The 27,337-nt window shown below is 38.1% G+C and overlaps 1 protein-coding gene across 1 annotated transcript in view; it reads left to right on the plus strand.

Moving 5' to 3' along the window:
* Nucleotides 1-27,337, plus strand: part of GRXCR1 (glutaredoxin and cysteine rich domain containing 1) — a gene marked incomplete at both ends in the record, with an annotated part of 130,225 nt that overhangs the window by 74,433 nt on the left and 28,455 nt on the right. The window contains one exon of the mRNA XM_080797688.1: nt 5,783-6,025. Coding sequence (XP_080653814.1) covers nt 5,783-6,025 — 243 coding nt within the window. The remainder of the gene's footprint in view (nt 1-5,782; nt 6,026-27,337) is intronic.

The raw sequence follows: 27,337 nt of genomic DNA on the forward strand, positions 1-27,337 counted from the left end.
GTGGTCTTTAGGGGTCTTCTCTGGTTCCATACAAATTTTAGGATTTTTTGTTCTAGCTCTTTGAAAAATGCCAATGGTATTTTAACAGAGATGGCATTGAACAAGTAAATTGCTCTGGGGAGGATAGACATTTTATCAATGTTTCTTCTCCCAATCCATAAGTATGGAATATTTTTCCATCTTTTTGTGTCTTCCTCAGTTTCTTTCATAAGTGTTTTATAGTTTCTAGAGCAGAGATCCTTTACCTCTTTAGTTAGGTTTATTCCTAGGTATCTTATGATTTTTGTTGCTTTTGTGAATGAAATGGATTTATTAATTTCTCTTTCTATAGTTACATTGTTAGTGTATAGAAAAGCAACTGATTTCTGTGCACTGATTTTGTATCCTGCCACATTACTGAATTGCTGTACTAATTCTAGTAATTTTGGGGTGTGACTTTCCATTTTATTTTTTATTTTTGTTTAAGAACTGCATTCCTGGAGGTGTCTGGAGGCCCCTATTTCAAGACACCTTTTCAAACCAGGGCCAGGCTGGACAGGCAAAGGGTCAAGTGGAAATAACCCACTGAATTTGCTCCAGCCTCAGGAGCCGGGTCGGCTCCAAGCTGATCCTCTGTCAGGGAGCAGTGGGGATTGATTCTTGGCCTGAATTCAGTGGCAATTCCTGTGAGTGTAGGGGCTCCAGAATTGCCCCAAGATGACGAGGTATGACCATTTCACAGTGCCACTTGCAGGACAGTTGCAGGTTGAGGACATACATTGGCTATTTGGTAACCTCTTTGTCTTGTTCCCAGCAATTTCCATCCCTTGCCAACATATCTACTTTTGCTGCAGGCTCTTGTGAGGCTTCAGGCCACTCCTAAGATTCATCTTTTTAATCAATGGAAAGGAAGAAATGGCCTACCTCTATCTAGGTATTATCTAGGTCGGCTCTCTCAAAACAAGCAGTTTGCAAATCCCAATGGCTTCTCAGCACTGTCTCAGAAGCATCCATCCTTCATTACACTATTCCCATGGTAACCCTAGGCAGGGAGAAGAAGGACAGCTAACCATTGAGTGGCTATTTTTAGATTTCTGGCCAGATGCTTTGACAAATCTGTTGAGGGAAAGAAAATGAAACAAATGTAGGAGAGGGTTTTTTTTTTTTTTCCCCCCCAAAGACAATATCACTTAAACTCATATTATAAAACTGGAAAAGACCTTGAGAAATCATTCTACCTACTATCTCTAGGAAGATCTACTTCCAAATCAAACCAAAAAATGGTTCAATAAGATCTTCTTTAGAACATTTTCATAATAGCTTATTCTAATAGATAACCAAATTTTCTACCCTGATATTATCCTGTGTTGAATTTCAGTTCTCAGACCAACAGAGTTGGGAATAAGACTGAATATGATTGCTCAAGTTGTGGACTACACAACCCTGAGGGAATAATTTATTTAGACTATGCTAATAATGACACCCCTGAGGCTTGTGCAGTGCACATTCTGTGCAACTCTCTACACAGGTCATATTTCACTTATTATTTTTTTTTAATGTAATTTCCACCCTTTCTCCTTAAAAACCTTCAGGAATTTCCCATTACTCTGAGGTTAAAGCCCATGGATCTTTAAAGTGGTTATAAAAGTACAACATGTTATCTATCCTGCATACCTGTCCAGATTCATTTAGTACTACTGTAGTTCTTTTTCTCTGTGTTTTGGCAAAAGCCTTTCAACCAGAGTCTCAAACATGCCATCTCCCTCCCATCTCAAGATCTTTGCACTTACCTATAATACTCCTCCCCATGATTTCTTACCTAATTTCTCTAACTCCTTCCTGTCCTTTAAAGCAGAACTCATTTACCAGAAAACACTTTCTCAACCTCTGAAACAAGAAAAGCATATACCTTCAATAGTCTCTCCTAACAACTTGTGCATTTCTTTCCCAGTACTTAACAGTTTGTGAATCTATATTTATTTATGTAACTTTAAAAAAAAACAAACAAACTATGAGCTTCCAGTTATAAGCAAATGATATTGTTTGCTCACAATTATATATCTACTAACTGTCACCAGTATAGCAAATAAATGATTCTAGTAACTGAATAAATGACTAGCGGTTATTTTAAAGGGACATAATCCCAGTTTCTCTCTCTCTCTCTCTTTTTTTTTTTTAAGATTTTATTTATTTATTTGACAGACAGAGATCACAAGTAGGCAGAGAGGCAGGCAGAGAGGGAGAGAAGAGGAAGCAGGCTCCCCGCCAAGCAGAGAGCCCGATGCGGGGCTCGATCCCAGGACCCTGAGATCATGACCTGAGCTGAAGGCAGAGGCTTTAAACCACTGAGCCACCCAGGCGCCCCAATCCCAGTTTCTCTTTAAGTCAAACTGTCAATGTGATTACAGTAGGGTGACTTAAAATGTAATGTGCATCCACATTCCCCAGAGAACTTGTTAAAAATGCAGATTCTTATTCAGTAGATCTAGGGTGAAGCTTGTCGTTCTGCATTTCCAACTCGTATGTGACTAGCTCTAGAATTTGGTTGTAGACTGAAATCACCTTAGGAGATTAAAAAATAAAAATCACAATTCTGAGATTTCACTCCCTGTTGATTCTGGTTTAATTGTTATGTACTTGGCCTGGGTATGGGGAATTTTTAAAAACTCCCCAGCTTAAAACCCCCCAAAACAAAACCTTCCCGGTTTATTCTAATATCCAGCGATCTTGGAAATTCACTGATTCCAGGCAAAGCTCATCCTTAACAGGAGGTAAAGGGGTATTTTTGTTGCCCTTTGTATTAAACAGCATCCAACATGGCTACCTGATAGGGGTCCATCTTGTTACTGTTTTTTAAATGCATATCTCTTAGAGACACACAGCAAAGTGTTACCTAGCATTTGTTGTTGTGAGCAGAGATAATCCCACAGGAGTTAGTTAATGTGGCAGCAGATTGGTCTGATCTTAAACTTTCCCACCTCTATTCATGGGGGAAGTTTATGTCTTATCAACTATTTCAAAAGTAAGTGTAGTTATTGAAAGAAGTGGAACATTTGGTAGAACCAAATGCAGTTATAGAGGCCTTGCAACCAGAGGGACAATGCATACTTACATAATAGCATCAGAGAAAAGAGAACTAGAGTGCACTTCCAAAACCTGCAGTATTTGTAGTGAGTTTGTTGATTCCTTACTTGCCTATAACCATGAACCTGAAGATGAGCATAGGTTTGGGCATTTGGTTACTTTCTCTGAAGATCAATGCTTTTTTTTTTTTTTTTAATTTAAGATTTTATTTATTTATTTGAGACAGAGAGAGAGGGAGAGCATGAGCAGGAGAAGAGGCAGAGGGAGAGGGAGAAGCAGACTCCTCACTGATCAGGAAACCCGATGCGACTCTCTATCCCAGGACTCTGAGATCACGACCCAAGCTGAAGGCAGATCCTTAACTGACTGAGCCACCCAGGTGCCCCGAACAAAGATCAATGCTTTTTAATCTAGAGCATAGTAACAACCCCCCTTTCTTGTCATTAATTACACTGATTTATTTTTGTTTGTGTTTTTAAGTTTGAAAGTTCCCCATTGTGGAGTGTAATCTTTTACACTGGGTAACTGAGCACAGTAGTACACGTCAAGCCCTACACTGGTTGTTTTCATAGTCTCGATTACTTAGCCTCCTCAGCAAAACTGTTAGGTAGATCACATTTTATAGATGACAAAATTGAGGCTTACTAGTTCACTCTCTTCCCCCAAATACACAGATGGGCAGTGGCAGAGTCCCATTATATCTGACGCTCTCTCCACCCTGGTGTTAATTCATAGTGTCTAGGCCAAATTCGGCCTTCAAATATATTGGTCCACATGGTCTCAATACATTTTTAATGAGGTGCTGCCATTTAGAAAGCAGAAAATTTTCCATAAAAATCCAGATTTCAAGCTTATATTTAGAATAATTATGTCTTAAAAAAGTAAAATAAAAAAGTAAAATAAAATCATCATATCTGATGATATTGAGTATTGATATTGATTTTTTTTAAGATTTTTTATTTATTTATTTGACAGACAGGGATCACAAGTAGGCAGAGAGGCAGGCAGAGAGGCAGGCAGAGAGAGAGGAGGAAGCAGGCTCCCCACCGAGCAGAGAGCCCGATGTGGGGCTCGATCCCAGGACCCTGGGATCATGACCTTAGCTGAAGGCAGAGGCTTTAACCCACTGAGCCACCCAGGCACCCCTTGATATTGATATTGATATTGAGCTGCCAGCCTGAATCTTGTGGGAAGCTGAGTAACATTTTTCTCTTCCAGCTGACTTTCTACATCTCACTGAGACCTCTTTTACTCCTGGCCTGGCCCAACGTTGATGACACTTGTTTGACCCCTCCAGGTCTCTGGGTTTTCAGCTTAGACTCTGAACTCTATTGAGGGAAGAAATAAATTTTATTGTCAAGAAAAAAAAAAACGACCTCTTCCTTGGTGAGATGGAGACCATTGCATCGCCATCTTTATGATTTAAGACCTTCTCAGGACTCTGTATATTTGCACGTGATGGGCTGATTTCTTTCTACAGATTGGTGAAGCTTAGTATCCTTCCTTCTGATTCTAGTATTTAGCTATCTGGAGTGGTTTCCAGGGGCACCTGGGTGGCTCAGTGGGTTAAAGCCTCTGCCTTTGGCTCAGTCGTGATCCCAGGGTCCTGGGATTGAGCCCCGCATCGGGCTCTCTGCTCAGCTGGGAGCCTGCTTCGTCCTCTCTCTCTGCCTGCCTCTCTGCCTACTTGTGATTTCTGTCTGTCAAATAAATAAATAAAATCTAAAAAAAAAAAAAAAATATGGGGTGGCTTCCAGTCAAAATTTTGACTTCAGAGGGGTTGCTAAGTTGTGTGGTTGTTTTGCAACAACTGTAGCCCCATGAAAACCCACATATCCCTTGGACTCAAGGTACAGTTGTATTCCCTTTAGTCTCCTTCAAGGAAGACTGTGGTAAAGAAGAAGAGGCTTTTCCCTAATGTTGTCAGGGCCTAGCAGTGCTGGGCTGATCATCCCAGGAACTTAGTCACTGATTTCTGATGTAGCAGGAAATGTAGAAAGCAAGATTCACACATAGGGAAACTTCTCCTTGGTTTTGAGAGCTGTTTGCTTCTGCTGCATCATACCCGTTTCGTTGTTTCCGTTCCATGCCTGGCTCTGACCCACTGCCCACTAGGGTGTTGGTTTCTCTGCACTCCCTCTGAGTCATTCAGTCTTTGGAGCGCCTTCTCACTGCATGTCAGAGCCCTGTCACTCGACAGAGTGTAGGCACATATGCTGGGCTGCTGAAAGAAGATACGCATCTTCTTATTCCCAGAAGATGGTGGCCCAAGGATAAGGCGAAGGATTTTCAAACAGTTAAATGCTAACCTGACTGTTCTGTTACGTATTTCACTTGGGTATAAGAGGCCAATCTGGTAACTGAACCCTGACTAGGGAACATGAGAAAGATAATTCAACCATTCCTTATTTTACCACATGGCATGTCATGTGAGACATCATTGGTTTTAAGATATGCTGTTATTTGATATGCCACTGAGAACAGAAAAAACACTGTCAAGTAAATTATGTCATTTAAATTATGTTGATTGTTCTCCCTTTCTCGAGTACAGATTTTCTAACAAAAACATGTCTTAGGATTGACAAATATGGCACTTCAACTTCTATTGCATGCCTTTAATGTAGAAGACAAGTGTCTTCTATGTGTCAAAATGTTAATTGTCCTAATAAGATAGAAGAAAGTCAATGAAAATATTTACGCTACCATGTTCTTCCTTCAGCAACCATCAACTGACCTAGAATTTGACCGCGTAGTGATTTATACCACTTGCCTTCGTGTGGTACGGACAACCTTTGAAAGATGTGAACTGGTTAGAAAGATCTTCCAAAACCATCGAGTAAAATTTGAAGAGAAAAACATAGCTCTGAATGGTGACTATGGAAAAGAGTTAGATGAGCGATGCCGACGTGTTTCGGAAGCCCCTTCCCTCCCTGTCGTGTTCATCGATGGCCATTATCTTGGGGTAAGTACTCCGCTAAGGAAAATCTTTTTTTATTGAACCCAACCAGGGTTGTTAGAAATCTGTAAGCCTATGACAAGATGACTTGCGACATAACTCCCAGGACATTTGCTATTTTTTTGGAGTTCAGACCAAAGGGATTGAAGCACTTATTTCTATCCCAAATGATGTGTTGTTAACAGTGTTCATCCCTACAGAAGCATGGTGAGATAAAATCAGCATGAAATTGCCTTTTTTAATAGGAACACATTTTTCACTTGCTCAGTTGACTTGAGTTTTGCGTTATGAAGCTTAGTGTGTGAGATACGAACTATTTTTTAGTGTACATGAGAAAAAGGGAATATTTATAAGATACACATTTGTGAATTCTCTTACACCCCATTACCAAACACTCAGTCTCCTACCTAAGGAAACTAAGATGGCAGTCCCAAAACAAAATCAGTAAGAAATGAGGCCTGGAACCAGAATTTTATTTGCTTGTTGTTTAAAATTATTCTGGATTTTGGTAATTTGGCAGTGTGAGACCCAAGTTTAGGCTTGCCGTAGCAGAGCAGAGCAAACTCCTGAGCATCAAGGAAACATGACTGCCTCGTTTCTTTTTGAATAATACTGTTAGCGTAATTAAGCCCACTGATCTATGAACAGGCTCCATCGATAAGAAGCCCAAGAAGAGGGCTCTGGAGAATGCGCTTTAGAACAAAGAGCCAAGGGACGCCAGAGGTTGAGGGGGTGGGACTGACTCCCCCAGATCACTTATCAGAGAACAAAGAGCTGCCTTCAAATGGCAGATGGATATTTGGAGCTTGGCTTTGTTTTGCATTTGGTCTTAACCTTCAGCTTTCAGAGATGGTTAGAAAAAATCCAGAGCAGGAAATGCTCATGTTTTGTTACAGGGAAACTGTTCTTCTGATATCCTGCCTAGAGCCATCGCTGTTGGAGGCAGCCTGTCATCTTATGGAAAGATAAGTGGGGAGAAGCCATGATTCACTAGCTATGCCTTCTGCAATTTTACTTTTAACTTGAGTTGGACACAGACTACATTTTGAAGAGGAGGAATTTAGATTTGAAGCATTGAGCCTCTTTCGTTATATTTCCACATGTACCCTTAGGTCCCAGAAAGCCACAACAATGGCAGCAATAGTAATGATAAATTAATAATAATAGTAGTAATAACGTTACTGTACCATGTTCTCAGCTTTACACATTCATCTCATCTAATCCCCAGGACAGCCTTAGAGAACACTTCTCTGCTCTACTCGTTGAGAGGCAAGATGGCTTTGTTTCAAATTCCTGCTCTGATACTTCTATGCGATTCTGGGTAATTTAAAAATCTCTCTGTGTTTTGATTTACTCATTTGTAAAAGGAGCATGGTAATAGAACTTTTCTCACAGACTAATTGTGAGGATTTGACCATATATAATATATAGAAGTACTCAATTCCTATGCCTGGAACAAAGTAGGTTTTTAATAAATAGTAACAATCTTTTGTGACTTAGTTACAAATCAATAATAACAATCTAATTACCCTTATTTTGCTAAAGAAAACATTAATTACTTTTCTCCAAGTCACATAGCTGGTCAAGTGAGAGGACCAGGACTCAAAATTAGGTCTGACTCCCTAAACCCCTGCTTTTTTGCACATTACCTCAAAGAAAGGGTTCTCTCTCTCTCTCTCTCTCTCTCTTTTAAAATTGGAACATTTCACAGATTGTGTGTCATCCTTGAGCAGGGGCCATGCTAATCTTCTCTGTATTGTTCTAATTTTAGCATATGTGCAGCCAAAGCAAGCACAAGAAAGGAATCTTTGACACTTTGTTTGCTGATATGGTCTTATACCTAGGACATGGTTTGGCACAAAGTGCTCAGAAATGTATGTTGAATGTATGGATGTTGCTATACTCTTCTCTCACATTTGTTCCTCCTCTCCCTATGCCATTCTTCTACCAGGAAAGAATCTGATAAACTTACTCCCTAGGGGGAAAATCACTGATAAGAATGATTTTAACTGGCAAAATTCTTCTGATGATGCAAGATATTTTCCATTGTAGAATTTTAATTTCTGTGCAACTGCCCAGTCAAATTGAGTGGGTGACTGCCTCCTTACACAGGTGTAACATGGTTGGCCTTACCTGATACCCTGCTTTTGACCATACTTACCTTCTTGCTTCTTCTAAGGCAATCTAGGTGCTAAGGCAGTGGTGCTATTTTTCTTTGCATTTGATGCCTAGAGGCAGAGGGCGATGGGCAAAAGAAACAGGGTGCAGGTTCTTTCCCAGCTGCTTTTTCTGTGATTACTTTATTAGCACACAGTGGCCTAGAGAAGGAAAGATCACACAGGTGTTAGTTACCTTGTTGATTCTGCCGTTTGATGCTAATGCCCCCAAATCTGGAAAGAGACCAGAGACAGAGATTTTGTTTTCCTCTTTCTTTTCTCTTATAAATGGAGAATTCTTCAAGATCTATAATTTGAAATGGAGGTAAGCACTCCAGAAAACCACTTCTACAACAGTTTCTCCTCCTACCACAAAAGTGTCTTGATTTTAAGTTCCAGGGCACAGTTGTAAATGGAAGACATTTCTGGAATCATAGAGCCTTCTCCCTGCAGTATTCATTCATCTGAAATGGAAGGATGCCCTCTGCTGGGTTTTGGCACATGGTGAAACATAATTTTTAGGGAGGAAAAGAAGCTGATGTTGGTAATTTCCTTAACATCTGTGATGTTTTAAACAGTCACATGAAACCACTTGATTTAGTTTAAATTTAGATGAGTGAGAAAAATCGAGATGTATGCATCATCTGTGCAATACAACTTTTTTTTTTAAAAGGAGGGAGAGAGAGAACTAGAGAGGCCAGAGAATGAGGTAGATAGGGACAGAAATAGGCCTATGGAGGTAATGAGATGGGATGGGGAGAGCATGAGACCATTTTGTAGCTCACTTATTCCCCTGCCATCATTGCCACCAGAGCCAGAGATGGGTGGTCCCGAGGGAATTCACTTATCTTCACTGAGGGGAAGATCGCAGAGTTCAATGGGTGAGAGCAGAAGAATTGACAAAAATGCTGAGCTTTTTTTCCCTGGCAACTTTGGTTTCCAGCCAAACTTCTATGTAAAGATGAAAGCCGTGGAATAGTCAAGGGAAAGAAATTACTTTAGAAAACAAAGCTCCACTGCCCTGAGATGCTCCATCAGGAGAGGATGGCTCAGTCAAAGAGTTGGAGGCTGAGAGGGTTAGAGAAGCAAGTTCAGCTTGAAGCTTGCTTAAAGCCATTGTCTTCTTGCTTTGGCATTGGGAGATCTTTACACAAAAAGATTGCATTTCAATTGTTCGGAAAAAGATTATCTTGGAAATTCTAGTAGGAAATAGGTTAAAGTACTATCTTAATTCTAGGCCAACCATAAAACTTTATAGTACAAATCCATGAAACCTACATTGGAACTGAGCTATAAAACATGGAATGAATCAGAGTGGGGACTCTGGTAACAGAGAGGAATGGAAGGACTGTGGATCTAGACAGGTGTTTTAAACTAGGATGTTGAGCTGTGACTGATTTATAATTCTGTATCCATTGAAAGTTCTGGGTTTTTCTTTTTTTTTTTTTTCAGTTTAAGAATGAAGGAATTGTTATTGAGTACATGTACTTTATACATGAGAAATATAGACTCTAGGCATGTTTTTAGAGATAACTTGCAGAACTTCTCTGCAGAAATGGTCTCTAAGGAACCTCTGCCACAGTCAGAAAGTGGCTGGCTCTCTAGAAATGCTATCTTTGGTTCTCTCCAGCAAAACAGATGATTAATGCTCTGGCCCCTTTTTCTACTTAATTCTGTTCCTAAGTAAAGCCTTGAGTGAGTGTATCTGTGGTTACTGAATCAGTCACATATGTAAACAATGAGGGAAAATGGGAAATGTGGCTTTTAGCTTTCTAGCCTCTACAGTATAGGAAGACATTCTAGGTGATTGGATTGGTTACGAAGTGAGCCAAACCATAGTATCTGCCAGATATGCTGTTTTCGTTATTTTGTTTTGTTTTAATCAGAATATTGAGGCGCAATTTAAATATAATAAACTGTATCTGTTTAACTTATAATTTGATGGATTTTGGCAGATATGTACACTCATATATGTATCAACACATTTGAGATCAGAGCATTTCCATAACACCCCAAATATTCCTCATGCCTTTTGGCAATCTCTGCCTCCAACCTAAGTCCCCTGGTAATCATCGATCTTTCTGTCAATATAGTTTTCTATTCTTTTAATGGCTTTGTCTGGTTTTGGTGTCAGGGTAATGATGACCTCATCAAGCAAGTTTGGAAGTGCTCTACCTTCTGCAATTTCAATTTCTTGTTCTCCTTATTGCTTGGTGTAGAGCATTTAATCATTTGACATAATTTTCCCTTTATGTGAAGGACTTCTTATATGCTACTATTTTAGTGTGGGTCTACTTTAGATGAATTCTTTCAGCATTTTTATGTCTGAAAAGTTTTTATCTCACCTTTGTCTTTTACAAAGACATTTTTCCTGGGTATAGAATTCTAGATTAAAAAGTTTTTTTTCTTTCCTTTCAGTACTTAAGAGACATTTCTCCTTTGTCTTTCTATTTGCATACTTCTGATAAACTATATGCTGTCATCCTTATCTTTGTTCCCTGTATGTGTGTCTTCTCACATTGCTGCTTTTAAGATTTTTCTTTTTGGGATGTCTGGGTGGCTCAGTCAGTTAAGGGTCTGCCTTCCACTCAGATCATGATCCCAGAGTCCTGGGATCCTGTCCCACATCAGGCTCCTTGCTCAGTGGGGAGCCTGCTTCTCCCTCTGCCTGCTGCTCCCTCTGCTGTGCTCTCTCTCTCTTTGACAAATAAATAAATAATATCTTAAAAAAAAGACTTTTCTTTTTTCATCATTGGATTTGAGAAACTTGATTATGATGTATTTTGGTATAGTTTTTTCCTGTTTCTTTTGCTCAGGGTTCATTGAGATTCTTGGATCTATAGGGGTTTTTTTATTTGTTTTTGTTTTTGTTTTTTCTTTTTAAAAAAATCAAATTTGGAAAACTTTTAGCCATTATTTTTTCAAATAAGATTTAGGATTACCCCCCCCCCCCCCACCCCAACCTTCTCTTCTTTTCAGGCACTTTACTTACATGCATATTAGGCTGCTTGAAGTTGTTCCAAAGTTCACTTCATTTCATCTTGGATTATTTCTCTTGCTATGTCTCCTAGACCCCTAATCTTTTCTTGTAAAATATCTAATCTTTTGTTAATCCTATCCAGATTATTTTTTTTTTAAATCTCAGGCATTGTAATATTATCTTTAGACATTTAGTTTTTTAAATATATATTGCATGTCTCTACTTAACACATTCAATATTTCTTCTAGCTTTTTTAACATATGGGATATAAGTATAATAACTTGTTTTAATCTTCTTGTCTGACAATTCTAATATCTGTGTTAGTTCTGAGTTGGTTTCAGTGGATTGATTTTTCTCCTCATTGTGAGTCATATTTTCTATTTCTTTGATTGCCTGGTAATTTTTTATTGGATTTTGCATATTGTGAATGTGACCTGGGTGGGTTAAAGTATTCCTTGTTGGAATATTTTTGTATTCCTATAAATATTTTTAAACTTCTTGCTGGGATGCATTTAAGTTACTTGGAAAAATTTGCTATTTAGGGTTTTGTTTTTAAGGTTTTCTAGACAGATCCAGAATAGTTTAGTCCAAAGCTAATTATTCTCCAGTATGGAGGCATAATACTGTGGGATCTTTATCTAAAGTTCCATTGATTATAAGGTTTTCCAGTCTGGCTGATGGGAACAGGCATTCTTCTCAGCCATATCTCTAGGTTCTGTCCCTTTCAATCTTTTTAGGTTCTTTTGCTGGACTTCAGTAGTTTCCTTACATGCACGTGCTGATCAGTACTCTGCTAACAGAAGCTGGGCTCTCTGCCTATCTCTAGAGGTCTCCATGAAGCTCTTTACTCTCTAATACTTTGTCCTCTAGCCATCTTAGTCTCCTGTGTTTTTAGGTTTATTTCCTCAATGCAGGGTGTCCACCAGGTTCTGCTTGGATTCTCCCTTCACCTGATTTATTTCCTGGCTCTCAGAGATCTTAGTTCATTTTTACCTAATGTCCAATATTATGCAGACAATCCATTAAAAGTCACTGTTTATCAAAATGTACCAATTTCTGAATTGGTCCACTCTTAGGCAATGTAACAAAGGAAAGTGGAATTTTCAGGCTGGATATCTGTGGTAGTTGTGAATCACATTCTTTTCTGAATGACAATGATTCCTTTCTACACACAAAATAATCCCTAAACAAAAAACAGCCACAAACTCTGAAGACTTAAAAATTGGGAATTTTATGATCTTTTTTCTTACATGAAAAATGTAAGGGAAGATGTTTTAGATAGGGCATAAAGTTCATGATTTCACCTAGGACCATTTTCTGTTTTATGGTATTGCCATTCTTAGCACATGTTGTCTATCTTTGAGGTGTCCCAAAGATTCAAGGTAGTTGCTGAAACTCTTGACATCATCCAGCATTCCAGGCAGGAAGAGTATGAGAAAGAAAAGAGAAAAGAGAAGTGTATTCTATCTAAAGGAGCTCCCTTCTAAAGAATTCTTCCGGAAATCCCACCCAATTTCCATTTGCATTTTATGGTTCACCTTTTGTTGCAAAGTAGACTGGGAACTGTGATCTCCCAGAGGGACACTGATATGTTGAAAAAAAGATCAGATTTTTCTTTAAGGGGAAAAGAAGAAATCATGGATATCAAGTTAGGTAGTTGTTATCTGCCACACTAAACAAAACTTTTTTTGAGTAGTTGACTAGAATAAACTCTTCTGTGCTTTGTGTGTCACACTAATTCTTCCTTGAAACAGACAAATCCCTAGTATTTACTCTATTTAAGAGGGTTACAAAGATAGTGGGGAATCTCTGGTAAATTTGGTTTCTTTATGGGAATGTGTTATGATGTGAGATAATAACTAGTGTTATAAACAATCAATGTAATCAATGTAAAGTTAAATATTTTGTTAGGTTTTGAGACCATTATATTTTAAACCTCTTGAAAATATTTACCATATACATATGAGAAGTGTTTTCTTTTTAAGATTTTATTTATTTATTTGAGACAGAGAGAGGAGAGAATGAGAGAGAGAGAGCACACACAGAGGGAGAGGGAGAAGCAGACTCTCCACTGAGCAGGGAGCCTGATGCAAGGCTCAATCCCAGGACCCCAAGACCATGACTTGAGCTGAAGGCGGGTATTTAACGGACTGAACCACCCAAGTGCCCCAAGAAGTGGTTTTTAAATGTTGGGGTCATATTCTTCTTTGAAAATCTAATGAAAGTTATAGACCTTCTCATTATACATGTATACAATCTTCTTTATAATATCAGGGCTTTCTGAGAATTTATCCCTAGGTTCCTAAATTTTCATTAAAAGGAGTACTTTGGAGATGATGCCTACTGGACTGTACTCCACTTCTTAGTTGTCTTTAAAGATTTTATTTAGTAATGTCACCCACATCATCACAAGTAAGTACAATCAGCTCATTTTGATATTTTAATATTTAATTATGGAATTGATAAATTTAGATCTTTATCTGTCCTCCCTATCCTCCTCCTCATTTTTCCTTTATTCAACTCAGAAAGCATTTTGTTGTGTGAAAATACCAAAAAGTGATATCTGATTTATTTTTTATTATTAGAGCAAAGCTAATCCATTTAAACACGTGTGCCCAAGTAAGAGGGAGAGGGGTGAAGGAATTAATTTCTTAATTCTCCAGGTGAAACCTTTCTTTGCTTATATCTTCACAGATCAAGACTAAGTTGGGATACTGGTGGGGCAACAATCATGATGAGGTTGCAGAAGACTTATTTTATTAGATTTTGTAAAGACAAATGTATATAGATGCATACAGAAGTGTCATACAGAAGCCTAGAACCTTGAATTTAGAAGGAACCTTAGATAGCAGCTTGTCTAGTGTTTCTCTCAGTGCAAGAATTCTTTCTACCACATCCCTGGGCAAAGATGAACCACCTTTGAACACATCCAGTGACAACAACCTCAATATGGTTCAAGGCAACCAATTTTATTGTAGTACCCTTTTAAATATTAGAAAGTTCTGCCTTCACTTGTTGGTCTGAGTTCTCCTACTGAGAATGATGCAAATTCAAACTGTTCCCTCATCCATAATTATAATTTCATGTTCAAAAGTGTTGGCAAGTTTTCTCCGTAGTTCCCTTGACTCTTACTCTTATCTCCTGGATCTCTCAACTTCCACATCCTAATTATTCTCCTTAGGACACAATCTAGTCTTTAAGTGTAGCACCCAAAACTAGAGCCAGGCTTCTAGATGATTATCTCTGTGAACATTATCTATTGCTCTACTAATGGAGCTTACATTTACTTTAAGCATCTATGCCATACAATTGATCTCATTGAGTCTCAGGCTATTAAAATACTTATGTAACTTTTATGCAAACTGTTTCTCAAGATAAACTCCTTACACCCTTGGTTTTTAAATCCATTTTACTGGGTATCAAAATCCCTTTCCCATGGATGTGTTGTTACTAGACAGTAACTAAGACAATAAGGAAATACAATTTTTCTGTGAAATACAGCCTGTTATTTTTGATGACTACCATTCTCTTTCTATAAGAAGTCTGGTGCTAGTATCATTCCTTAAGTCAGGAAGCAAAGAATTTGTTAAATAACTCAAAATTCTGTCTCCAGTGAAATGTGGTCACGGACTTGGACAAATCACAGTCGAAGTTTGGGCTGTATGATGGAAGTAGCCATATCAGCTAGCTTTTGCTACATAACTAACCACCCCAAAGCTTAGAGGCTTAAAACAACAATTCTTGGATAGACTGTAATGTTGGCTGGGCTTGGCTTCTCTCTTTGGTCTATTTGTGGCTTGGTTAGAGCTGAGTGGTCTAGGATGGTCTCACTTACATGGAAATTGGTTCCTTGGATTTTCCCCTCTATAGTAGCCTAGTTGGAATTTGTTACATGCTGGCAAAGGGGTTCCTAGACGTGAAAGAAGCAAGCCCCAATGCTCATGCACATTTAAAACCTCTACTTAAATGATGGTTGTTTTTGTCCTGTTAACTAGAGCAGGTAATAGGGTCAGGCCCAGATTCAAGATAGAGAAAACACACTCTGCTTATTGCTTAGAGGATCACCAATATCACGTTGTAGAGTGGTGTGCACGCAATGAAGCATGAACACTTTGGTGGCAATTACTGAAACAAACCACCGAAGTGTAGAACATTGACATCCTCCATCCTGGCTTTTTGGTGGAGTCAGGTGTGTTCACTGACATTTTCATGTTGGAGGATTGCATACTTTTGATTTGCCCAAGTCCGTTAATCATGCTTTAACATTGCATGTGCTCATGAAATTGGTTTGTGAAACAGTTTGGGATTCAAGGCATAGCTGTGTGGAACTAAGTCAAAGCACTAATCCTCTTCAGATTTCCATAGTCGCACACCAGCATCTTATTCCTACAATAATCCAATAACTTCCCCACTGACATCTTGTGATGTCCTTGGTCCATTGGCCAAATCTTTATCTTCAGCTTTGCTGATTTGTTTGGCTCTCCCCTTATTCTTGTAGAGAAAATGCAGCAGTACTATGATTATGATGTTTTCATCTCATATTTTGGGTGCTGCACTTAAATGAATGACGTGAAGAGTCATATAGCAGGAAGCACCTGGAAACCTGTTTCTGTGCTCTTCAACTTTTACCCCCAAAACTTAAGAATCAGTTAAAGAGAGCTTTGAAGGCATGCAGGCATTGAGTATTCTGAAATTATACGCCCAAGGAAAGGCTTCACCCACATAAATGTCTTTCCTTAGTATATATATCCAGGCTTTGTCATTTCATAAATTTCAGTGCATTGTCCCACTTGATCAAGGCTTTGCCACCTTCCATTTTGCCTGCTGTAATTCTCTGTATGGCGGGATACTTACAAAGTGTCTGGTAGGTTCATTGTTTAGTGACTTGCAAAATATATCAAAACCTGAGTCTTGAATTTGGTGCTATGGACCTAGGTACTCTGGAAATATGTAATAGTCATGTCTATTTGTGATTTGGCCATAAGTTAAAAGAGGACACAGAGCATGCCACCTAATAAAGGGTCTAAGAGCCAATTTCCCTGTATCTCAATTTAGATGTAAATTGCTAACTATTCCCAATCTGATTGAAAAGAAAATATATATGTGCATTAACAGTGCTTTCTTATTTGGATTTAAAGACATAACGTAAGCATTTAAGATCTTTTTTTTTTTAATCTTAGAAAATTAAAAAAAAATAATGCACCATTCTATGAGTAGGTAAAAGTTAATAGCAATTTAATGAACATCCATTTCTAATAGAACTTGAAATCAGTATCTCAGTAAAGAAAAGCTTTGGTTGGTAATGAACTGTATTTCTGTTCTTGTGAGCATAGAGATTTAGTGTTCTCTCAACCACCAGAGGGCTCTCATAATATAAGAAAACACATTGAATATATAGCAGAATAAAATAAATATATAGCAAAGCTCAATTAAAGTTAAGTGTCTAAAATACATGGATAATAGATAAAGCTTTGAATCCAGATTTCCTTTTAAGAAAAGATAAAAAAAACTTAGCAGGAACAATTTTAAACTGACCATTCAAAAACTTAAAACAAATGTAATAAATAGTTCATGCTTTGGGGGCTTAACCTTAAATCAAACATTTATACCATTCATTTATATTTTGAATGGGGAAAAAAATAAAAGCGAAGTGCATGTATTTTCTCTGAGAGTTTCTGGCCCTTAGGATCTATTTTTCTATAAACATCTAGTTTGTTACCATGATATTGTATATGATTACAGCCGAGCAAACATCTCACACAGGGATTTGACAAAGTAAATAGCTCCTGTGCCAAGTGGCAGCCTTCCTCATGCTCAGGTAGGATTGTGATACACTGCGTTGTGTTTTGTTTTGTTTTTAATCACTCCTTGTGCTCCCCGCTTGGCTGAACTCAGCCCAAGATGCTTCTCTCTCCAAAAACAAAAATTAAGCTAAAGACTTGACCATATGTTTGGTCCCAGTGGTGTTTATTCTCTGGATTAGATTCAAAGAATCAATAGAATGAGTAAAATGAAGCAAAGCACGTGTCTAATAATAAGCTCTGAAATGCTGAGGTAAAAGCTGCACCCTGGGCTTCCTCTTGGGTGTAATGAAGTCCATCTTGCAGGAAATCAATAAGGTTCGGTGGCTCCCGTGGCCAGTGCTCATCCATTTACTGTGGATTTCAGCAACTCTCTCTGACCCCTTATAGCCTATTTGAGGATCTGAGGAGGTGAATCAAAATTAGTGATTATCAACGTGCTCTCTGTGGTGCCCCAGAGGTTCCTTCAACCTTTCCTTAAAGGACACCTGAGGGGTGTGAGTGGGTAGGATTTCAAGCTCTCCTTGGAATACCAAACTACACCCTCCAATCCACGCGTTTTATAGTATACCTATGGTTTCTGTTGAAAGATTTGAAATAAACAAAAAGGTTCAGTTGAGGAACTTGGGAAAACCCAGAAACAAATGGCTACAGTTCCCTTCAGGGATTTTGTATTATTTGTATTTTTCTGGAACTTGGGTCATATTGCTAAAATGCGGGGTGGGAGTCGTGATCTATACCAGGTAAGGGCAGCTTTGGATATGTCTCTTTGAATGGCCTCTGGGCTATCGTAAAAGTAGTCATCCTGAAAAGCCTAGAAGGAATAAAGTGAACAGTCATGGAGCACACATTGGGCACCCTCGATATACAAAGCACTGTGCAACGTTGTAAGGATTCAAAGATTTTAAGTGCACAGTCCCTGCCATCTAGGCTCAAAACACGAGATGTGTGTGAAGGGGAGAAGAAAGTGAGCATGATATAGGCTAGGGCACTCTAAGCTAGTTGTGCTAAACGCTACGTTCATTATAAAAGTTTAGAAGGGGAAGAGAGAAATATTCCAACCAGGGCAACGAGGGAAGGTTCTAAGCAGGAGACAGCGTTTGAGCTGTGCTTTGCAAAATGAGTAAGATTTTAATCAGAGGTGGTGGGAATGTGTCTCTAGTTCTGTGCCACATGTGTTCCTAGCATAAGAGATTTCTAGAGAGAAATCTACCAAAACTTGTGAACATCTTCTTTTTTTTTTTTTTTTTAAGATATTATTTATTTATACGAGAGAGAGAGCACCAGCATGAGCAAGAGGGGAGGCGGAAAGAAAAGCAGACTCCTCACTGAGCACAGAGCCCAAGGGAGCCAAAGTCAGATGCTTAACCAACTGAGCCACCCAGGCATCCCACATGTGAACATTTTTGATTCTTTCTAATGAAGTGTGATTCAGTTTAGTTCTGGGAAAGATCCAGTTGATGAAATGCAGGGTAAAAGAATTCTGGGGACTTACTGGGTTTTCCTGAAAGAATAACAGATCAACTTAGATCTCTATAAAATGGTATTACCTAGGAAAAAAGTTTTTATGAGCTTTCTCCGATGTACAGCTTAGCTCTGTGTTGATTGCATTCGGCTTCCCTGCTACCATTGTGGCTGACAGTCAAAAGCCCGGAAGGCATTAGTGTCCACTGAGGGCAGGAGGTCCCTTTTTATTCTTCTCATTGGGGTCGTCTGATGTCACCCATTTTTTGGACAGTGCTGTGCTCTGGAGCTTGAAATGACTTTAATCTGACCTTAAAACATGTAGTAAAGAGGGTGAGAAGGACCTGGGTGCTATCTTGGTTCTGGGAATTCCTGCAAAAAATCATGGCTTCTATCTGTCTGTTGTGTTTTGTCCCTGAGGAAAAAAGGGTAAGATCGAAATTTTCAGATTTTTTTAAGTTAAAATGAGAAATAAATCAATTCTGTTCTTTCATTGACTGAGAGCACTGACACAGAATGACACCCAATCTCAGTCCCTTCTCCAGCAAAAGATACAGTAAAAATAACAATATGATTTTTCCTGAAGATTGCTAAGTTCAATCTGCTCTTTCACTTTGGGTAGTACGGAACTCAAGTGAAAGGGAGTTAATTCACAATGAATATTCATTCAAGATCATTCTTTTCCCTGGGTTCAAAAATATTATTTTACTTGCATTAAATTTTTTAAAATTTACTTGCAATTAAATTGCCTTGCAATTAAAAAATTAAAATTAAATTACCTTGCAATTTAATAAATGGAGGTTGAAAATATAATTGAATGTTTAATTATATTTTCATTTTGTAGAAAAATGCTTGATACATTTTCCTGAACTTCTTTTTGACTAGTTTGGTACTTTGGAAATGACTGATTGATTAATACGTGAATGAGAACCTATTATGTGCTAGGACAGGCCTTTTGAAAGATTTAGAAGCAATATGAACTGTGATGTTTGCATGCTAGACACTTGTGGTAAGACTCTGAAGACAAGAGTAGGTGGAGTATTCTTTGTTCCATATGGATATTTTTTCAGGTTACAAGTGCCAAAGGATATAACAGGAGAAAGAGATCAATGAAAGATGGAATCATCTGCAAACACTTCTTGAGCTCATAGAATTTCATTCTTTCATACTCTCTATACATTTAACTCAACTTTCTGAGTGACCTTGAGCACATTCACTTGGCACTCTGTATGTCAATTTCCACATATATAAAAGAGAAATCATCCTCTTTGCCTCATAGGTATTGTTTTAAGCAATGGAAATATGGAAATGATAACATCACAGTCTCTGTCTACAAGGAACTCAAGAGCTGGAAGGTAGACGTGGCACTGACAGGGCGATGAAAGAAGTATGTGCTGTGTCTGTATATTAGGACATCTACAGGCACGAAGAGTAACTGCCTGAGATAATCTGTGAAGACTTCACAAAAGAGAAAATACCCAGTTGGGTCTTTCAAGTGGACTAGAAGTTCATAAAGTGGGCAAAGGCAAGAACAAAAACGTAGAAGGTGCAAACTCACAGACATTGTAGTTTCTGAATAGTTTGGTATGGCTAAAGTAGCAGATGGGTTTCCGTTATGGAATTCCTTGTAACAAGTCATCCCAAAGTTTAGTGACTTAAAACAACGATTTGTTGTGTTTCAGAATTTCATGGGTTGACTGCACTCAGCAAGGTGATTTTTCTGCTCCACATGGCATCTGCTAGGGCCACTCACTCAACTGTGTTTAGCAGCTGGTTGGGCTGGGCTAGGAGGTACATGGACCCTTCACTTAAAGGTCGTCGTCATCTTCCTCCTCCTTTTCTTTTTCTTCTTCTCTTTTGTTTTGACGCAAAGAGCTCCTTGGTGCTCCTCCACATGGCCTCTCCAGGTAGCTGTCTAGGGCTTCTTCACAACGTAACGATCTCAGGGTAGTCAACTTTTTATATGGCATCTTGCTTCCAAAAGAGAAGAAGCGAAAGATGCTGGGCTTCTTAAAGTCTGGACTCAGAGGTTCCAGAACACTGTATCCCCCTGCTTCCTCAAGGTCCAAACAAATCACGAGTCCAGCCTGAATTCAAGTAGAGGACAGACTCCACCTCTTGATGGAGGGAGGGAGGGAAGAAAGTGATGGTGGCCATCATTGGATATTATCTACCACAAATATATAGAGGGAGCTGTGGGAGGTAAGATTGGAGAGGCTGCTCGAGGTAATGGAGTCATTCACAGGTTGTGCTCTGTTTTATGGAGCTGGTTGGCTTTGCTTATGTTCTTCTCACGTCAGGCTGTGGTGGTAGAAGTTATCAGAAAACATGCTCAATATTTTCCACCCACATTGTGAACTCTCCTCAAAGGGTTTTAGAGTCTCCATAATTATGAAGTCTCTTTTTAGTGGTTTTATATATTTTTATATATACCACATTTTTTCATCTTCCCCCTGTTATTGAGAATTGGGGCTCAGCATTGTAGAAAATACTGCAATAAATATCTGTGTGAATGTAACTTTTATATATTAGACTATCTTTTTTAGAGAACTTTCAAAAAATGAGAAAATTAAAGCCAAGGGCATTAACATTTTAATGTAATTCAAATTTAGAACAAAGCACATAGACATTTTAGTATAATCAGGACTTAAGCTATTGGTATTCTCTGCTCACTCTCTTGACTGTCTGGTTAAACTTGATTCTAAATTTACAACTTCATTATTTTCTATTTTTTGCGTGGATAGGACACTTTTGATGTTCATTGTGTCATTTCTTTGAATTTACTTGGGGGAAGAATATGTAACCTCCATATAACATTTTAATTCTATCATTATATCATTCAAATACTCTAATTTTTATTTTAATCTCCTTTTTTTCATAAATACGTAAGGAGAGCTATTGTATTTTAGTCTTCACCAGTGTGACTTCATATATTTAAATATGTAGAGATAGATATGTTCATGGTTTTTCTAAACTCACCTTTGGTAAATCAATGCTTTTTGGCTTGATTTTTCTTATGTTATATCACTGCTCCCAAAGCCCACTCGTATCTCCCATGGCATATTTATGTACTTTGTTTTCGTTTGCCTGTATTCTTTTGCTTAGTAATGTCGATTTAGGTACCTCTTTTGTAAACAAAAATATAATTGGATTTTATTTGTCATAATCTGTGAATCTGTTTCAGTAAGAGAATTCACCTATCACTAGAATTTTCTACTTTAGTGTTGACATTCTATTTTATGGTTTGTGTAATTTTTTTTCTATTTTCTTTAAAAACAAACCCAAACTCTTTCTTTTGTTAAATGTACTGTGCTTTCTTTGCAGTCTAAGGGGAACACGATGGGGATAGCATTGGAGGGATTTGCAAGAATAAGCTGCCTCTTTCAGTGAGGCATCTCGCAGGTGCTTAGAGAGCCCTGTGAGCAAGTGTAAACATTTCAGTGGTTCCTGAGTCAAAGAGCCCTTCTCTGTAGCTGGTGATGTGTATCAGTGTTTCTCAATCTTTTTGTTTTTTATCATTGCCTCCTAGCTAAGTATGTATATACTTATAGAGTATATATCCTTTCGTCCCAACCTCAAGAATTAACTTTCAGGGCACCTGGGTGGCTCAGTGGGTTAAGCCGCTGCCTTTGCCTCAGGTCATGATCCCAGGGTTCTGGAATCGAGTCCCGCATCGGGCTCTCTGCTCAGCGGAGAGCCTGCTTCCCTCTCTCACTCTCTGCCTGCCTCTCTGCCTACTTGTGATCTCTATGTCAAATAAATAAATAAGATCTAAAAAAAAAAAAAATCAATCCACCTTGGAGACAACATTGTCCCTTTGGAGGACACTTGCCGGACAGAGGTCTCCTGACTGCCACTCAACTCTGAATGAGTGGGTGTTGGTCAAATGTTTGGAAGTATTTCCCACTTTTCTCCCAGGCATACAACCCCTTGAATGGCAGAGTTCATGGAACTTTCAGTCCTATTTGCTCTTTCTTTTACAACATTTCCTTTATGACCCTGGCATGTGGATGTTACCCATTCCTAGTACTTATCACTAAATCACATTTCCCCTAACACTTACATTCTTTTTTCTCTTCAGGGGAAATTTGGTAGTGGAGGATAAAGGAGTTAGGCCCATAGGGTTATGTCATCATCTTACCTAGAAACCCATATGGCTGTTTCCTAATAAATTTCTGGAACACAACCATAGGCATGCTGTTAAAATGAAACTCAGCTAATGTCCTTCTTCAGAGAGCTAAATAATTTAATATGATTGATAATTTGTAATCAGGAGAAAGAGGAGTGCTACAAGTCAAACCTGGGATCATCATTTTATTGGAATGTCAATTTCTCTGCACACCAAAAGTCATTCTTTAAATTAATTACAACACAGATGACTAATTTATTTTGATTTTGTGCTTTATATATTTTTACATAAGATATATTATACTGCCTGCTATTTTTTTTCTATCTTTGAAGATTGCCAACACTTTATTATTTGGATACATAGTTGTCACAATTTCCCTGCTTAGAACTCTAATATTAGTGTGGAGAAGAGTTGAAAATAAGATTTATTTACATTACATTAAATACATTCATAGCAGATCATGCTATTTCCTCAGTGACCTGGAAACCCTTGTCCTGGTTTTCATACTGGGACCCAGAAGCCCATAATGTTTAGTAGTTTGATTCAAGCACATAATGTGCTAAGTAAATGACTTTGCATTGTTCACAGCTGTTTCAGTGCCTTCAGAATATTAAAGTGAGGTGATTGTAGTTGGGGGTAGAGTTCACACATTTTAATATAATTACTTAAATATAAAATATAATTAAATGGGTTTCTTAAAAAGATTTTCACAGTTTTTATAAAGATGAACATTTTTGTATTTCTTTTGGTTTATCGAGTTTTAAAATTTCTTATATTTCCAATCTGGTAGAAAATGAATAAAAATGTAGTTTTTCTTAAAAGCTCTGTCTCTCTCTCTTTTTTCCCCCTCCTTTCCTTTCTTAGTCCCCATTTCACATACTACATTTCAGCTTTGAAAATGGCAAATGTGGCTTTAATTAGTGGTGGGATTTTCTTCTTTCCTCCTTTCCTTTCTTCCTTCCTTCCAACTCCAGTATGTGTGACCTCTCACAGGCAAAACACACTTGATACTAGAGGAACAGCTGAAAAATATGCTCCTGGCCAGATGGAAACCATTCACTTGCGTAACATCTCAGGAACACTCCCTTCATCTTCATTATCTGTCTCCTCCCTTGCTTTTCCTGGACTCTGGGTTTTTCATTCCTTGATGCATCTCTACCTTGAGCTGAAAAAGTGGGAAAATGTAGTGAGGATGTAGACTTTTGCTTTTAGCCTATCATGACAGTTTTGGAACAACAAGCTCTAGTTTTCAATCACTTAATTTCAACTGAAAAATGTCAGGCTCCAAGTAGGCTGTGCTGGCGGCTGTGTACATTCTGAAGACTGGGACAAACATGTCATCTCTTTCCTTTCACTGGCTTCTTAGCTGTGGTGCAAGAAAAGGGACCAGAACTCTGTGAGCACAGCCTTTACCTGATAATGGCCACTATAATAAGGTGTGGCAGCAGTTTAATTACTTAGGAAAGGAGGAAGAAGTGTTTTATAGGACTTCAGCAAGCATAGGTTAGAGGAAATTCACTGGGTTTAAGGAATATTGGCCCAAACTGATTCTTGAAGGAGGGATTATTGTTTTTGTAGATTCACAACAACTTCTGGCTGATTTGGACCGTACCAGGAAGGATGGAGACGATAGGTTAGGGGCTGAAGTTATTATGAAGCAGGGTAGGGGAGAGAAACAGCTTCAGAAGACAAAATAGGGGGCCCAAGTGAAAAATTTTCAGTCTTTCAATGTATGTCATTCTAGATGATATAAGGAGTTGATAGGAAGAAATAAAGAGACAGAGATTCTGATTAACTCGACCCCAGTGTAGTATGTAATTCTAAGATCATCAAAAAAATTTTTTTTTCAAGATTTTATTTATTTGAGAGACAGAGAGAGAGAGCAGGAGCATGAGGAGAGAGACAGAGGAAGAAGGAGAAGCAGACTCCCCATTGAGCAGGGGGCCCCATGTAGGGCTCCAACCCAGGACTCTGAGACCGTGAACGAAGCCAAAGGCAGACAAGTTAAATACTTCACTGAGCACGTGCTGCCCTTCATTTTATCCCGCAAATTATATTGGGTGCTTCCTGTATACACAGTGTTTCTCTCACAATCTAGTGAAATACACAAATCTTAGCAGTCATTCTAATAATCACGAAGTGAGAGATACATTCTGAAGGAAAAAAAGTAAGGTCTTTGAGAACGTTTAATAAAGTACTTCTACCCAGACTAGGGTGTTAGGGAAGACTTTCCGAGGAAGTGAGAGGGAGTGGGCTATAAGGGGGAATAGACGTTGGAGAGAAGCAGCCGATTAGATTTGAATTTTGAGAAGTTCATTGTCAGCTTACATGTTACTTGGAAAGAAATTCACAATGTAGATATCTTCTTTTCTTTAATATTTTTTATTGGGGAAACAACAGATGTTTGAAGCATTAAAAATATAGAATACACGGGATTTTTAGGGAAAATACCCAGTATGATACTGTAATGATGGATACGTGTCATTAAACGTTTGTCCAAACCCCTGGAGGGTACAGCACCAAGTATGAACCCTCATATAAACTCTGGACTTTGGTGATAACGATGTGTCAGTGTAGGCTCAACAGCTGTTATAATGTGCCCCTCTGGGGTGGGGATGTTGATAGTGGGGGAGGAGGGTCTGCATGTGTGGGAGCAGGGAGTATATGGGAAATCACTGTACTTTCATCTCAATTTTTCTGTGAGCCTAAAACCACTCTGGAAAAAAATGTCTTTAATAAGAAAAATAAATAATATTACTGCCTTGATGCAATCATGTCCATCTTTCTATAGTACCTTCCAGTATGTATATACATATGTATATATATATATTTTATGGTGATATTTCACAATAAATGAACCATTTTTACTTTGCTTTTTAAACCTAATAGTTTACCAAAACAGTGTTCATCTTTTTCCCTAGGACTTATAATTAAACATGAGAAGATTTTATTGCGTATCATTGTGGTGACATATTTGAATTTGTTAAAACATTTCCTTCTCGTTGGAAATTAATCTTTCTGGTTTTGTGGTTTGTTTTATAGATAATGTTGGATATAGATTTTTGTTCCTGTTGAATTATGTTTTTAGGGAAAAATCCCAGAGCTGGGAATATTAAGCTATAGTTGTATTTTAGCTTGCATATGTGTCAATAAATTTTAGTTTTGCTGCTTGAGACAATTTCCAATGTAATTTTTATTAGTAAGAGTTTTTAAAATGTTTATTTATACATGTGTTCTCTTCGCATGTGTAGAAATGATCCTTATAAAAATATTTCTGATAGCGGTAACTCTTTTTCACTTGTTTGTTTTGGAAGGGAATGAAGCAGTATATATTATTTTTCCCTTTCTTGACTTTGCTGCAAAGAGGTAATTTGCACGACTATGTACCAACCACTAGGAGTCACTAGTTTACCACATCCACGCCATAAGATTCTGTACCTACAATTCTAAACATGCTGCTGAATTGGGCGGCTTGGGAATGCACCTATGGTGCCTTTGCTGCCTTAAAAAGTATTTGAAATAGGGATACTTGGGCGGCTCAGTCGGTTAAGTGTCTGCCTGCGGCTGGGGGCATGATCCTGGGATCATCCAATTCCACATGGGGCTCCTTGCTAAGCAGGGAGCCTGCTTCTCGCTCTGCCTACTGCCACCCCTGCTGTACTCTCTCTCTCTCTCTCTCTCTCACAAATAAATAAATAAAATCTTTAAAAAAAAAAGTATGTGAAATATATATATGCCACACTTTAAGTCAATACAATGAATTGGTAAATTTGGGAATGACATTTTAAATTTGTAATGCTTCTTCCCTTCTAAGGTAATGTGCAAGTAAACAGAATTTTACCTTTGAAGAATTGGGGGGCCCATTCAGCCAGCTCAAGACAAGGTCTCATTGAGTCTAAGGACTTAGCAGTTTAAAACAAAACTATGCTATCCTTGCTCAGACAAAGCCAGGCCTTAACTACCAGTGTTGAGTCTTACTGGAGAACACTTCGGATATAAGCAACCTGAAGCTTTCAGATTTCTTCATTACCCTACTTTATCATGGGCAGCATTTAATCAATAAGGAGTGAGTATTATTTTTTCAGATTACTGTGGTTACTCTAGAAACCTGCAGAAAAATGTATATATTTTCTCCAAGTATGTTTTTAAAGATGAAATTTAAGGTCGAAATGATTTCATTAGAAGCAAAATTATTATGGAAGTGAAGTGGAAATTTAATTTGATTTATAAATCCTGCTTATATGCAGTGTCACAGAAATCTATCTCTAACATAAATAGAGTTACAGTCATCTGTCCTTGTGACTTGTGGTTTGCTCTGCTGTGGCTAATACTGTCTGATTAAAAATACACATTATGGCAAGGTAGAAATAGCTTTGGTTACAATATGACAGGGAACAAAGCAAAGACATAAATTTACTACATCTATTGCTATTTTATGACCCTAATAAGTCATCTTTAACTTTGACCTAAAGTTACTTGGAGAATAAATCATCTTAGTTTTTTTAACTTCTGCTTTTTGATATGTGGACCCTTTGGTTTGTACAATGAAGAAAACTTGACTAATAATCTATGTACTTGAAAGATTTATTTTTGTAATTTCAGTGTAATAACAGATTTGCCTGTGATCGGTTTTTACTTTTGCTTTAAAAATTGTCAAGTATTCATTGCATTGCAAATCTACATAGCAAAACTGTAAATTCTCTAAGTTTAGATTTATTGTGGAGAGCTGTCATCCGTAATTATAGTGTTTTGCAGATGACTGTTAAGCACCCTCAAAATTGCAATTAT

This window comes from Martes martes, assembly GCF_963455335.1.
Source record: "Martes martes genome assembly, chromosome: 2".
Classification (NCBI taxonomy): Eukaryota; Metazoa; Chordata; class Mammalia; order Carnivora; family Mustelidae; genus Martes; species Martes martes.